Below are 14,987 nucleotides of genomic sequence, written 5' to 3'. Positions count from 1 at the left end.
GATCATGCCACTGCACTCCAGTCTGGGTGACAGAGTGAGACTCTGACTCAAAAAAAAAGAAGAAGAAGAGGGAGAGGCTCTGAGGGACAGCTGGAAGAAGAGGGAAAGGGGTCTCATTAAATACAAATGTGGAATCTTTGGAATTAAGTCGCAAGCCAAATGGAGGCCCTCATATTTAGTCTGATACACAAAAGCATTTCCTAGAGTTAAAGCTGGGGTATCACTTGCTACCCTGACAACTAAAGACAGAGTCACTGCTCCCTGGAGAGGTTGCAGTAACTTTAACAGGCTGCAAGGGACAAAGTAGTTGACAGAGTCACACAGGCAGGTGAAGGATCTGATTACCTGCTCTCGCAGGGCATGTGGAGAGGAGCCCTGGACACGAGCTCTAGAAATCACCCCATTTATACCGGAGTGAAACTGAGAAGACCTTCAGCAGACATATTTTGCTTCCTCTTCCTTCAAGCAAAGGAATTTGCATGTGGATCTTCAAGGAAGGAATTGTCTCGGAAAAAGTAAAAATAAGTCTCCCCCTGAAAGCAATGCATTTCTCTCTTTCAACATCAACTTTAAATAATATAACTTCCAACTGAAGGTTGAAAAGAGAATAAGGAACAAATACATCAATTTGTAAGCTGTCAGACTTCATGACTGCTCCATTAAATGACCTGTGTTTAGCAAGAAAGTATCTTCTTTTTTTTTTTTTTTTTTGTATCTTCTAGTAGATTTCTTTCTTTTTTTTTTGAGTCGGAGTCTCACTCTGTCACCCAGACTGGAGTGCAGTGGCCGCTCCCGGCCACCGCAGCCTCGACCTGCTGGGCTCTGGCGATCCTTCCGCTTCAGCCTTCCAAGTAGCTGGAACTACAGGCGCGCGCTACCATGCCCGGCTCATTTTTTGATTTATTGTAGAGATGAGGTCTGGCCAAGTTGCCCAGGCGGGTCTCGAACCCACAGGCTCAGGCAATCCACACACCTCAGCCCCCCAAAGGCGCGGGATTACAGGCTGAGCCACTGATTTCAACTCTGTTCTTCCTTTGCCTTTCCTTCCTGCCCTTCCTCTATGTTAAGCGCACTCACTAGCTACAAAAAAAGTACATACACACATTACATATGTACATAAATCTTGGACTTTATAACTGAAAGATCCCAGAAGGCAAAAGAAGTATTTCTCTTAAAAGACTTAAAAGTCCTAAACTTCCCAAAAGGACTCAGCTCTCCTCTCCCCACCTGCCGTCTGTCATTTTAAGAGAGTCTCAATAGAGAGAAAATACTATCCTTCTGTATTTAACCCCTGCCAATAGCCATGGTATCTGGTAGTACATTTACAAAACACTGAGTCTGACAGCTGGAGTAAATTCTCTCAATCTCCGTCCTGAACACCTAGTTCTATATGGAGACAGGAGAACCAGAAACAAGATGGCACCTCTTGGCCAACCTGTCTACCCAAAGGTATGGTATTGAAGACAGGGATATTTTCCCTACTAAGTGCAAAGAGGTTCAAGGAGCTAGGAAGGGGACCCGAGTGTGTTGTGCATGACTCCTCACAAGGCACCAGGTCCTCACACCAAGGCTTCCCCCATCCCAGGGGCTCCCATGACAGAGAGGAGTGCTGGTTGAAAAAATGTTGCATTCTCAATCCTTTGAAGATAGAACTCTCAACTTCTGTTTTCCTTACCCACAGGGATTCACCGAAGGTCACAAATGTGCACTGTAATAGTTTGAACATAAAGTCAATTTTGATTCTTTTCAGTTAAAGGGTATATTTGCATTAAAGTTTTTTAATTAGCATATATGTCACTCTGAGTAAAAGTCAATTAGTAATAATAAAAGTTCAGTGCACCAGAATGAACATTTTGTTTTTGTGTCTGAAATCTCAAAGTTCATTGGAGAGCGTGTGTGCGTGCGTGTGTGTGTGTGTGTGTGTGTGTGTGTGTGTGTGTGTGTGTGTGTGTGTAAATAAATGAATAAAGCTATATAAATGTATCTGTTAAATAAATAAATCTGGAGTACAAGAAAGAAGACAATGATCTTAAGGATTTTTTTATGGTCCTGAAAATAGTGACCAAAAAAATAATGGAAAACCCCCAAGAAAAAGTACACCATTTCCCATTCACATTGCTAATTCCTCCTTCACAAAGGAGTGACCTGAAGGCTCCACCTGTGGGGAAGAGCTTTCTTTTCCAAGGTTTCCTTCAGTGACAGGCTGCTTTTCTTCCTAAATCAGTCTCAGAGTCACAGAGAAAGTCCCTGTTATCCACCAGGGACTAACACCTCTGGTGAGAGGAGTTCGTTTCTGATTTTGGAAGTGAACTCTTCATGCTGTTGCTGTTTCAGAACAATAAAAAGAGAAGATGTTTTATAATAACAGTGTCTAACCCAGGGAGAGAGCTGTTTCCATTTTCACTCTCTTTTTAAACAACCTTCTAAATTAAATTCTCTTTGGGTTTTCCATTTCTAATTCTGCCAGCAAAGTCATAGGCACCAAGCAGAAACCCAACCCGTATCTCAGACACAATACCCCAAAGCAGTGGAAAATTAATCTCTTAAAAAAGACTCTGAAGTTTTGTGTTTTCGCCAAGATTAAGAGGAACAGTAATCAGATATGCCACACCTGCCAGTCTTTGCATGGAACTTGTTCTCACCTCTTCTCCACCTGACCAACTCCACTCACCCCTCAGGAGCACACTAAACTCTCCTAAAATGCCTTCTTGACTTAGCTGTGCAGCCATATTTGCTAAGGCTGACATAACAAACAACAACAAAACTGGTTTTTACTCACTAGTTTACTTTCAAACTTTCCTGAGATTTCAGGGCTTCAACAACAGAAATTTACTAGCTCACAGTTCTGGAGGCAAGAAGTCCGGGATCAAGGTGCTGGTGGCAGGCTTAGTTCCTTCTGGAGTCAGGAGAGAGATTCTGTTTCAAGTCTCTCACCTGGCTTTTGGGGGTTGCTGGCAGTCTTTGGCCTTCCTTGGTTTACAGATGCATCCCACTGATCTCTGTCTTCATCTTCATATGACATCATCTGTGTGTCTCTCTGTGTCCAAATTTCCCCCTTTTATAGGGACACCAGTCATACTGGATTTTATGACCTTATCTTAACCTTATTACCTCTGTAAAGACCCTTTCAAATACGGCCACACTCTGAGGTCCTGGGGGAGACCCTGTTTCAAATATGGCCACACTCTGAGGTCCTGGGGGTTAGGACTCAAACATATCTTTTTGGAGGTGGATACAATTCTACCCACAACATTGTGTTACCCACCTGGTTACAATTTTCCAGTGGCCTCTTACTCTCCTTAGGGCAAAATCCAAATCCCTCCCCACCCTTTCCCATCCCTCCCTACCCCAGGGCCTTCACACGTGCTGTTCCCTCTGCTGAGTGCCTTTCTCCCTGACGTCTTCCTCTTCCCATAGCTGGCTCCTTCTCATCCTCATGCTCTGGCTTTGAAGTCATCTGCTCAAGAGGTCACGCCATCCTTATTACCTACATCCCTGTCATTTCTTCCACAGCAGTTATCGGACTCAGCAAATTGAGTGTGGCTTTTTAAAAAACGCCGCCCCACGCTGGGCATGGTAGCTTACTCCTGTAATCCCAGCACGTTGGGAGGCAGAGGAAGGAGGATAACTTGAGGCCAGAAGTTTAAGACTTAGCCTGAGATGGCCAGGTGCAGTGGCTCGCACCTGTAATCCCAACTCTTTGGGAGGCAGAGGCAAGAGGATTGCCTGAGCCCAGGGATTGCCTGAACCTGGGCAATTTGTCGAGACCTTGTAAATCAAAAAATTAGCCAGGCATGGTGGCATGCTCCTCTAGTTCCAGCTGAGGAAGAAGGATCAGTAAGTTGAGGCTATGATGACCGTGAGAGTGTCACTGCACTCCAGCCTGGGTGACAAAGTTAGACTCCAACTCGAAAGGAAGGAAGGAAAGAAGGAAGAAAGGAAGGAAGGAAGCTGCCCCACCAGCATGGAACCTCTACCAGCAGAATTACAGCAGAAGCAGTAGAGGGTGGCAATTGAGAGGCTTAGAGTCAAGTCATATAGGTCCAATTCTGGTTCTGTCACATACCGGCTGTGTCATGTGGGCAAGTACCTGAGGCTCTTCATGCCTCAGTTTCCACATCTTTAAAGTGGGAAAAACACAGCACTACCTTGAAGGAACGTTAAGTGCATGAGATGAGTCAGTATGTGTAAAGCCTTCAAAACACTGCTTATCACAGTCAGAGGTGTGTGAAGAGGTTGAAAAGTATCATTACAGGAGCAGGGATCAGCCAGGACTCAGCATAGTGCCCGGCACAGCAAACATATGCTGAATGAACAAATTTCTGATGAGCTTTATATGTACTTATAAAAGGGCAGCTCACATAGTGCTGTGGTTTGAATGGGTCCCCTCCAAAATTCAGCCACTGAAACTTAATGGCAAATGGGATGGTGTCAGGAGATGGGCCCTTTCAGAGGTGATGAGGCTATTTCCTGTCAAAGAGATCGAGGCCCCTGGAAAAGACACTTCACACAGCATGTGGCTCTCTTGCCCTTACCCCATGTGTGGGCACAGTGTTCCTCCTCTCTGGAGGACACAGCATCAAGGCACCATCTTGGAAGCAGAGAGCAGCCCTCCCCAGACAAATGAACCTGCTGACGCCTTGATCCTGGACTTTCCAGCATCCAGAACTGTGAGAAAACAAATGTCTGTTCTTTTTTTTTGAGTTGGAGTCTCACTCTGTCGCCCAGACCGGAGTGCAGTGGCCGCTCCCGGCCACCACAGCCTCGACCTGCTGGGCTCCGGCGATCCTTCCACCTCAGCCTTCCAAGTAGCTGGAACTACAGGCGCGCGCTACCACACCCGGCTCATTTTTGATTTATTGTAGAGATGAGGTCTCACCAAGTAGCCCAGGCAGGTCTCGAACCCGCGGACTCGGGCAATCCACTCACCTCAGCCTCCCAAAGGCGCGGGATTACAGGCTGAGCCACTGAGCCCGGCTAAATGTCTGTTCTTTATCAATTACCCAGTCTCATGTATTCTGCTAGAGCAGCTCATATTGGACTAAGACACACAGCATTCTTTCATTCCTTAGGCTAATTTATGCCATCCTGGTGAATGTGGTTCAGGGTCTTGTGGCCTCACCCCCTAGGGAAGTGTTCTAGGGAGTCGGTTGCCCCAGGTAAACTTCATTTATAAGAAAGAATAAAATAGACCGGGCTCGGTGGCTCACCCTGTAATCCCAGCACTTTGGGAGGCCAAGGTGAGTGAATTGCCCAAGCCCACGGGTTCAAGACCAGCCCGGGCAACTTGGTGAGACCTCATCACTACAATAAATCAAAGATTAGCCAGGCGTGGTAGTGCATGCCTGTAGTTCCAGTTACTTGGAAGGCTGAGGCAGAAGGATCGCCAGAGCCCAGCAGGTCGACGCTGGGTGGCCATGAGTGTGCCACTCCACTCCAGCCTGGGTGACTGTGTGAGACTCCAACTCAGAAAAAAAAAGAAAAAAGAAAGAAGGGATAAAATATGATTCCCCCATGGCCACAGCCAGGTGAGACTTTCCACAACTCCCCACCATGGAACACTAGAACAGGTGCCCCTGGCATTATGTTTCTGGTTCATCTGGAGATCCTACCTAGTCTTCCAGAGCCATGCCACAATGAACTGAAAAGTCCCTACAATGCATTCCTCAGGGGCTTGCGCATATGTTACTTACTTCACCAGGGCTACGAATGAGGTCTCATAAGAGCTTTTTAGAGCACCTGCACCTTTACAGACTTCTCTTTCCCTTCTTGGAAAAAAAATGCAATTAAGCCAACCAATGTCCAGCTATGCCAGGAGCAGCCTGGCCATGCCAGGGGCCGGGGGAAGGACAGAAGCTGCTCCCTGGCTAGAAGGACAGCCCTGGAGTGTCCAGGTCTCCTGGTCTGGGGTCATCTCCATTCCTCTATCCCTTCTCCTCCCATGACTTCTGGTGGATTCGCTGCTTCTGGTTCATGGATCGAGACACAGCAGGTGGCAACAGGCCAGGTGGACTGGAAGGATGCTTCCCTGGGATGCGGATCCCTTTATTTTCATCACGGAGCCTCAAACTGATAAATGGAGCATCTGGGGTCACTAAGTGTCAATAATTTTCCTTGTCAAGTGACTTGGCAGAAGGAAAAAGAACAAAGTCTACCCTTCCAGCTAATCTTTTTGCAGTCTGGGCTTTTCATCTTCCTTTGTATTTCTCCAGACAGAAAACCTGATTTGCTCCTATGTCACAATTCTCCTGTGGGGACAGAATCCCATGCTACTGTGAAATTTGTCGTGAGTCTCGGCCTGGTGCCTCCTGCAGCTCCAACGACCCACAGGGCTCCTTCCTACCTGCAGTTCTAGAATTGGAGGGGACACTTGCTTCATCAGACGCGAACTGGAAAGAGTCACCTTCCACAGGCTGAGTGGCATCACTATGACAACTGGGGACAACATGGTATTGTCCAGTCCCCTCAAGGGCAGAGCCTCTGGAGCGAACCGTCACCTGCTCTCCAAGCTCTCTTTCCATTTGGTCATTATGCCTCCTGCTCCCATATGACCAAGTCACATGACACCCATGGGGGATGATATAGTTTGGATATTTGTCTTCTCCAAATCTCATGTTGAAATTTATTCCCCAGTGTTGGGGGGGACCTGGTGGGAGGTGACTGGGTCATGGGGGCGGATCCCTCAAATGACTTGGTGTCATCCGAGGTAATGAGTGAGTTCTCGCTCTGCTAGTTCACACAAGAACTGATGGTTTAGAAGAGACTGGCACCCTCCTTCCTTCTCTCTCTCTCTCTCTCTCTCTCTCTCTCTCTCTTCCCTCCTCTTTCACTATGTGGTATCTGTTCCCCTTCCCCTTCTGCCATGAGTGTAAGCTCCCTGAAGTCCTTGCAGAAGCAGATTCTGGCGCCATGCTTCTTGGACAGCCTGTAGAACCATGAGTCAAGCAAACCTCTTTTCCTTATAAATTACCAAACCTCGGGTATTCCTTTATAACAACACAAATGGATAAGAAAAGGGACATCTTGGTCTTTCAAGTCACGTAGCCTCCTTGACGGTGCATAAATTCTCTCTTTAGCATAAATAGCTTCTCATTTAGCATAAATGAGCTTCCTAACTCTTAAGAAGGTGATTATAGACTCACACATTCATATTCATTCATTCAATAAATATTTACCGAGGGAAGACGGTGTGCCAGCCACTTAACAGAGTTTTTAAGTGTTGGAAGAAACCCAGAATGGACTTCCTCTCATGTATGACTCTAATCCATTGGTATTGGCTGTCAGGAAGACTGTGTCGAGAAGAATTCTGAGGCCTATCTGTATAGAGTGTGTGCATCCAGGCACAATTGCTCACACCTGTAATCCCAGTACTTTGGGAAGCCAAGGTGACAGAATCGCTTGACCCCACGGGTTCGAGATCAGCCGGGGCAACTTGGCAAGATCTCATCTGCAAAATAAATCAGAAAAATCAGCCAGGTGTGGTGGCATGTGCCTGTAGTCCCAGTTACTTAGAAGGCTGAGGTGGAAGGATCTTGCACTCCAGTCTGGGTGACAAGAGTGAGACTCTGACTCAAAAAAAAAAAAAAGAGACCGTGACTAGCACCTCAAAGAGAAGGCACCCTCTGCCACTACTGCCTGCTCCATCCCACCTGATCCATGTGGCCTCAGCCCACTTCAGAGGGTCAGCAGCACATCACACATGGCCCACCTGCAGCCTGCACACCAGACCACACCCGCCAAGTGACCAGGAGCTCAAGTTTTAGCAATGTGCGGCCCCACCATGTACAAGCTGTGCATGTGCCTCTGGACCGTGCTCACTCCTCCCTCCTGTCTGTGCAAAATGGGGATGGGAGAAGTGCCTCACAGGACAGTTCTGAGGACCAGAGGGGGCAGCAAGAGACAGAAGCCGATTCCTGACTTGCTTTACTCCCTCGTTGAGGGACAGGTCCTCTCAGTCAGGGTTGTAGGGAAGCCAGCCCTTTGCAGGAAAGTTTGGGAATTCTAGCTCCCTCGGCATCTAGTTCTGGTCTCTGCTTCTTCTCAGTCTCCAATCAGAACGTCCTGAGTTCCCCTTACTTCCAGACCCTTCAGCAGATTCACATTCCTCAGTTTGCTTTCTCCACTGCTTCAGCCCTGACCTTCTTAGCTTCTCGTCCTCTGGAGAAGATGCCTGCCCCTCCCTCCTGTCCTTCTTTCTCTTCCTTCTTCCTTTACTCCCTTTCTTCTTCCCTTTCCTGTCTCCCTCCTTCCTCCCTCTCTCCAGGCCTTTCCCAGGTGCTGAGGAAACCCTAGGAACAAGCCACCCTGGGGGTACCAGCAAAGGACAATGACACATAATGAAAGTCAGCGAGCAGGGAGCAGGGAGCAGGAGTGCGTGGAGCAGACCTGGGAGGGCCTCAAAGCCAGTTGACTGGAGGTAGGGAGGGCTACCCAGGGGAACCAGCACCCCACAAAACATAAGAGGAAGGGGAAAGGGGCAGGATGCAGGACCAGGAGAAAGAAGGCTTGGTTGAAGGAACTGCACGTTCAAGGGCAGTAGTGTAGCAGGGCAGGCTGTGTTCAGGAAACAGGAAGCTGCCGGGTGAACTAGAGAATGGCTGGGGGGAAAGGGAGGGGGACTGGCTTCAGTAAGGCCACAGGGCAAGCAAGGGCTTCAGATGCCATGTTCAAGAGCTGGTACTTTATTTTGAGACCCTGCAAGACACTGCCTGGTTCAAATCTCCGCTCCACCACTTCACAGCTCCATGACCTTGGGCAATTTTGTTAATTTCTCTTATGACGGGCTTCATTTTCCATAAAATAGGATAATAGAGAGTAACAATTTCACTGGGTCACTGTGAAAATAAGTGACCTGGCATCTGGCATACACCGAATGTTCAGCAAGTGTTGGCTTTTCTGCCAGCCTAGACGAGGGGAGTGTAGGGAAGATAGAGAGAAGCAGGGGGTGCCAGGCACAGTGGTTCACAGCTGCAATCCCAGTTCTTTGGGAGGTCAAGGGGCAAGGATTGCCTGAGTCCAAAGTTTCGAGACAGCCCGTTCAACTTGGCAAGACCTCGTCTCTACAGTAAAAAAATTAGCCGAGTGTGGTGGTGCACACCTGTGAGTCCAGCTACTCGGGAGACTGAGGTGGAAGGATCGCTCAAGCCCAGCAGGTCAAGGCTGCAGTGGCTATGAGCATGCCACTGCACTCCAGCCTGGGCAACAGAGTGAGACTCCAACCATCCAAAAAAAGTTTAGGGTGTGGGGATGGGCAGGACGTTTGAAGAGCTGCAAAATGACATCTGGGGCAATGGAAATAGCAAATGCAAAGCCTAGAAGTGGAAAAGACACAGGGAGGCCAACGTGTCTGAAAAATCATGAGCAGAAGGCGAGGTTCATATGGAAAGAGGCAGGAGAGGTGGACAGGGCAGGTCCCGCAAGGTGCGAGGGCCAAGCACCAGGATAGAGTCTCATACTGATGGTGACGGGATGCTAGGGCACGGGAAAGGGACACAAGTGGGTCACGAAGCCAGAATGTGAGCTCCATGAGGGCGGGACTTGGCTTTCTTCTCTCCCGCAGTGAATTTTGGTAAAGGTCACTCTGACAGCTTGCACAGAAAAGACTAGAAGGCACAGAGATGGAAACCCAGGGCCCAAAGGATACCAGATGACATACTCCAGAGCCTATTATATAATCCATGCTCATCCAATACACAAGCATTATTTCATAAGAAAGGGACAAGTAGAGACAGCAGGGGGAACATTCGCTTTCAGAAGCTCAGTAACTCACATGGACCAGACATCGATTTTGGGGCCATATTTCTTCCTGGCGAGCAGCTCGGGTGCGGCATAGGCGGGGCTGCCACACTGCGTGCTGAATGGGTCCGAGTAACCCAGGATCCCTGCGCAGTTGCTCAAACCAAAGTCTGCAAAGTGGAGAGAAAAAAATAAATAAGCTCTGAATTAGAGAACTGCGGAAATGAAGGGGGGCGGGGAAAGGCAGCAGGAAAGGAAACATTCTCTCAGGCTAACACATCACTTAGCATCCAGAAGGAAAACCCAGCAGCTGCAAACCATAAACCTCTGGATATGCGTCTCAAGACAAAAGAATGTCAGGTGGAGTTCCCTGGCTTAGTTGGGAATTTTTCTCATCAGGCTCACTGTAAAAGCCAGTGAGAGCCAACAGTATGTAGAACTGAAACCTATTTCCATCCAGTCTTGTAAATGAGTCATCCAGGAAAAAAGAGAGGCTTCTCTTTCTAGGACGAAGGCATGAAGAGAGAACGAGCGGAGGGTCTAGGAGTTAGCTTCCAAGTGGCCAAATACAGAAAAGATGAAGGAAGATTGATTTGCTCTGGCTAGTTGTCTATGTCACCCTCAGTGACATGTGATCTAGCCATTGACAGCTGACTTTGGCAGCTTAATGTTTTCATTTCATTAATTTTTTTTTTAAATCCCCCTCAGCAGGGTGCAGTGGCTCATGCCTGTAATCTCAGCACTTTGGGAGGCTGAGGCAGGAGGACTGCTTGAGCCCAGGAGTTCAAGACCAGCCTGGGCAACATAGTAAGACCTGGTCTCTATTTAAAAAAAAAAATCCCTCCCAAAGATATACAGTCTGTATGATGACTTCAAGAAGGAAAAAATATACCCAATAATCGAGATAATCCTGAATGTTGGCTGGAAAATAGCACCAGAAAAATGGCAACAAGAACTAAGACTAAGTGACCTCATGGCATTACTTTGTTCTTGAATGATTAAGGCAACCAGGAAGAGGAAAGAAAAGCCACACATCTAAAGCCAATTTGGGTCTATTATGCCTTTTTGGTGTGTTTACTTATGATGCCAAAGATACTGTAACTGACAGGTAATTAGAGAGCTGTGAGTGTTATACCCTGGTCTGTTATCTTTCCTCAATCTTTGTTGATCTGAGCATTAAGATCACAGTTCATCCTTTGAACTTCAATGTAAATATTATGGTCCTACCCCCCAAACAGAAGGCTCTCAGGCCACAGGGCTCAGGCAGAGACAGGCTCCAAGTCTCAATTGCAGTATTTATGTCTAGTTTCATGATTGTGTTTTCTCCTGCACTCTAACATGTCTCCACCTGCAACGTGCATGACTGCTAGGAAAGTTATAAGAAAACTCAGGAAAGGAAAAACACAGTACAGGGTAGAGCTGGGAGTCTGTGAAGTAACTTGCACACAATGGGTCAAAATGACACAGCCAAAAGGTTTTCCAACAGTCGCTGAGTTAAACTATGTGATGAGACAGCTTCTCTAAAGGATGAAATCATGTCCTTTGCAGCAACATGGATGGAGCTGAAGATCCTCACCCTAAGTGAACTGACTCAGAAACAGAAAATCAAACACTGCCTGTTCTCGCTCACATGTGGGAACTAAACAGTCACAAAGATGGAAACAATAGACATGGGGACACCAATAAGTGGGGAGGGAGAGCAGGGTTTAGGATTCAGAAACTACCTATTGGGTGCAATGTTCACTATCTGTGGAATGGGCCACCTGAGACCCAATCGCCACAAGTATACAATATGCCCATATAACAAACATGCATGTATACCCTCTGAATCTAAAACAAAGATGAAAAAAAAGAAAAGAAAAGAAAAAGAGAGACCCCTCTGAAAACTCTTGAAGGTCTGAATATCACCCAAGTTTTTCAACTCAGACTGCAATAGGGATTGGCAAACAAGCTAACTGGGAGCACTATATGACCAAACACTTAACTCTTCTTTTGTTATTTTATGATTCCATTTTTCCTATGAACCACCCTCCTCCTCTCCTCTTTTGCACTGTCCACGGTCCCCTCTCCATTTCCGTTCCCGTCAGCCCAGCCAGCACCGGTAGACAACATAAGCCCTGTACAAGAAAAGTCCTTCGGGAGTCAAGTGCAGAGGGTCTCTGGTTTCATTTCGGGAGATCTCTATTAAAAGCAATCCAAAAAGCCCTGTTCTCAGAGCCCAGCCCATGGACCACTGAAACAGGAGGGATGACTATTTTAATAAAAACAGGAATCATACTGTTCTTTTAGATCAGAAGGTTGTTTCACCGCTTTCAGTTTGGCAACGAACCTAAAAGAATTTTAGCGAACAGACAAGTGCATAAAGATCATAGAATAAAGATGATTTCATTTTATCCTTATTTTATTCCTATTTCAAGGAAAGCTTCATTAATACTGATGTTAGAGACCCAATCTCACCGGAATCCCAGAAAATGTAACTCTAAATTTCTGAGATTAAAACAAAAGACTCCTTTTCATCTCAGCAGGGTTCCATTAACAGCAAAGAACTGCCTCTTTGGTTTACTTCCTCATCTTCCCCGACCTGGGTCTAAAAAGAAGGTCCTGTTAGCCAAAGAGGGCAGGGAGAGGCGAGATAAGAGACCAGATCACCCTCCACTGTCCCAGACAAGTCTGGGAAGAGTCAAAAAGATAAATGAGCAGAGGATTTGGGGGCATGGAGGAGATAGAATCCATATCTTAAGTGCTTAGTGTTTATCTAGCCAAGAAGGTTTGATTGAAAATATATTGTGGAGAAATAACCTATTCATTTCACATTCATAATTGACATTATTTAAACATTTTACACATCTGTCTATCATTAGACTTGTGAAGCTAGAGAGAAGTTCACCTCCCAGCAATGTCACATGGGCCTATCTCTATTAGATTTGGTAAATACCTCCATCAATTAGCAATCAATTTTTTGAGAGCTGCAAAACGAATTTCGAAGAACGCCCAAATGAATGCTGCTTTGAAATACTGAAGTGCAAAGCTGTTCTGAGTTGCAGCTCTTCCATTTTAAAATTATATTAAACTTACCAAACATCAGACTGCTTTTTTTGAAGGGGGGGAAAAAATCCTGATTAAATCAAATCTCCTGGTAATTCGAGTTAATTGGAAACATGGCTTAAGTTGATTTCTTTAAACCAACTTCTTTCAAAGAAAGAGAAACTATTCAGAGAAAACCATAATAGCGATAATCACCTTTGAAAAAACAACTAGGTAATTCCTTTGAAGAAAAGGAGGTTCAAAGGGCTTTCAAGTTGCAAGGAGACAGGAGTTAAGAGATCTTTGATCCAAATTGCCCAATCCAGGAGCAGGAAACCCCACAAAGCACAGATCTTCCTTCCAGCACTTTGCCCTGATGCAGGAAAAAATGCAGATTCTGCTAAACAAAATGCAACTCCCACCTGCCTTCAAGGGTGGTATAATGTCACTCTCCTGGCAGGTGTGAGTTAGGACTCTTTAGTTTTGGCCGATCCTCATTTAGCTGGAAGCTTAATGGGGGGAGGGGAATCAACTGAAAATGTTTCTTTAAAACAATTTTAAATATTAAAAAAGTAGATATTAACACTCACAGTACTGAAAAACTGTCACCTTAAATGCACATAAAATGAAGTGTACTTATGTCAAATGGTGACACCAAGATTAGAATTCGGGATTTAACTTGCTGCACTATGAAATTCTTAGAGAACATGTTGAAGTTCTAGGCAACAAAAAAATAAATAGCAATTGCTGTGCGACAGTAAATTAAGACACACTATTTGCAGAACATAGCCTTCCCCTCTAGGGGAGAAAATAACTAATTCACTCTTTTTTTCATAAAGTTCCACACCTTGAAAATACTATATTATGTGCAAAACTGCAGGTAGTGGCTCACTGGGTTTAAGAATAAGATCAGATTTAAACTGAATAAGATCACCAAGGGTATTTCTATCTTATTTTCCTATGTCCTGCGGTTAGCTGGGTTAGAGAGAACTCAACCTCCCGACGGAGAGTTGACAAAGGGAACTCTACTGAATCGGACCCTCCTTCCTAGCATTGCAAGCATCCTGGTTTCTGACTGGGCCTGTTCTGTCCCAATGACCAGAAATGCCTGTGTAAGTGTCATCCAGCCATCACCAGAGCTGATGATTCTGGGGGATTTTAGTAACATGGTTCCTGGCATCCAAAGAGCTACCCTCCCACTCATGAAGAGGAAAACAGTAGACTCTAATTTAGATACATAATCTCTTCGCCTTACTTGTACTGGTCTCGCCTGAGAGGTTTTATTACTCAGTCCATCTGTGAGTTACTTATAAATGCATCCTCTGCATAGAGTGATTGGTTCTTCCAGAACCTTCTGGGCAATCATCTAAACAACGAAAAGGCCTGTGCTTTGCAGCACTGCTTATTACACAGGACGGTTCTACAAATGGTCATCTAGGGCTAACACATGAGGAGGAAGCAGAGAGAACAAGCACAGGTCCAAAAGTGAAGGAAAGAGACAGTAGGGGAAATGCCCCACTGGGATGTGGAAACAAACCACCAGTAGACTGAGCATTGCCCAACTCACCAGCAGTCCACCCAAGAGTGAATGATTCTAACTTTCACTGCCATGTAAATTCAGCTTTTACAAAGGATTGTTCTCTTCTAGTCCCTACTGCTATTAGGACAACTATGTCACCGTCATTTACACATTTTCCAAAGATAAGTTACAGGTCCACCTGCTAGGGAACCTTAAAAAAACTCTTTTTTCATTCTTCCCCCTGCCACCAGGAGGTTCCTTTGTTTAACGCTCTATATCCTGGAAATGAGGACCAGAGACATATCCTGCAAGCATTTCAACACGCACCTCGTTTTCTGGCTTCTCTATTCTGCCTCCTAGAAAACTAAAATGCAGTAGTAAAACAATTTAACAAAAATAAAAACCTTTTTGATTATCTAAGAATAGAGTCCTTTAAATGCTTTTGGGAGAAAAGGTTTCCTCTTCATCTGCTCATCATGGGGGAATCCATCAACACCTATCAGTGGTGTTCAATACCCAGCCAAAGGGTCTGAGTAGCCAGTCGCCTGGTACTAGGTTAGGAGCAGACTGTTATTTTAGTCATTTATTTAAAATAAATTATAATACTTCCTAAGTATTTATCTAATACATCATCTGAATGGCATATTTGGGAGAGTCTTGAGACGATTTCCAGTATTTCCCAAACAAAAGTTCCTTCTTCATTACAAAA

At 45.7% G+C, this 14,987-nt stretch overlaps 1 protein-coding gene across 1 annotated transcript in view; it reads right to left on the bottom strand.

Annotated features, from left to right (window-relative positions):
* The window catches only part of HUNK (hormonally up-regulated Neu-associated kinase), a 79,163-nt gene that overhangs the window by 45,105 nt on the left and 19,071 nt on the right, over window positions 1-14,987 (bottom strand). The window contains 1 exon segment of the mRNA XM_008070525.2: window positions 9,770-9,905. Coding sequence (XP_008068716.2) covers window positions 9,770-9,905 — 136 coding nt within the window.

This window comes from Carlito syrichta, unplaced genomic scaffold (assembly GCF_000164805.1).
Source record: "Carlito syrichta isolate Samal-C Ts95f unplaced genomic scaffold, Tarsius_syrichta-2.0.1 Scaffold313474, whole genome shotgun sequence".
Classification (NCBI taxonomy): domain Eukaryota; kingdom Metazoa; phylum Chordata; class Mammalia; order Primates; family Tarsiidae; genus Carlito; species Carlito syrichta.
This window is presented reverse-complemented; position numbering and strand designations above follow the sequence as displayed.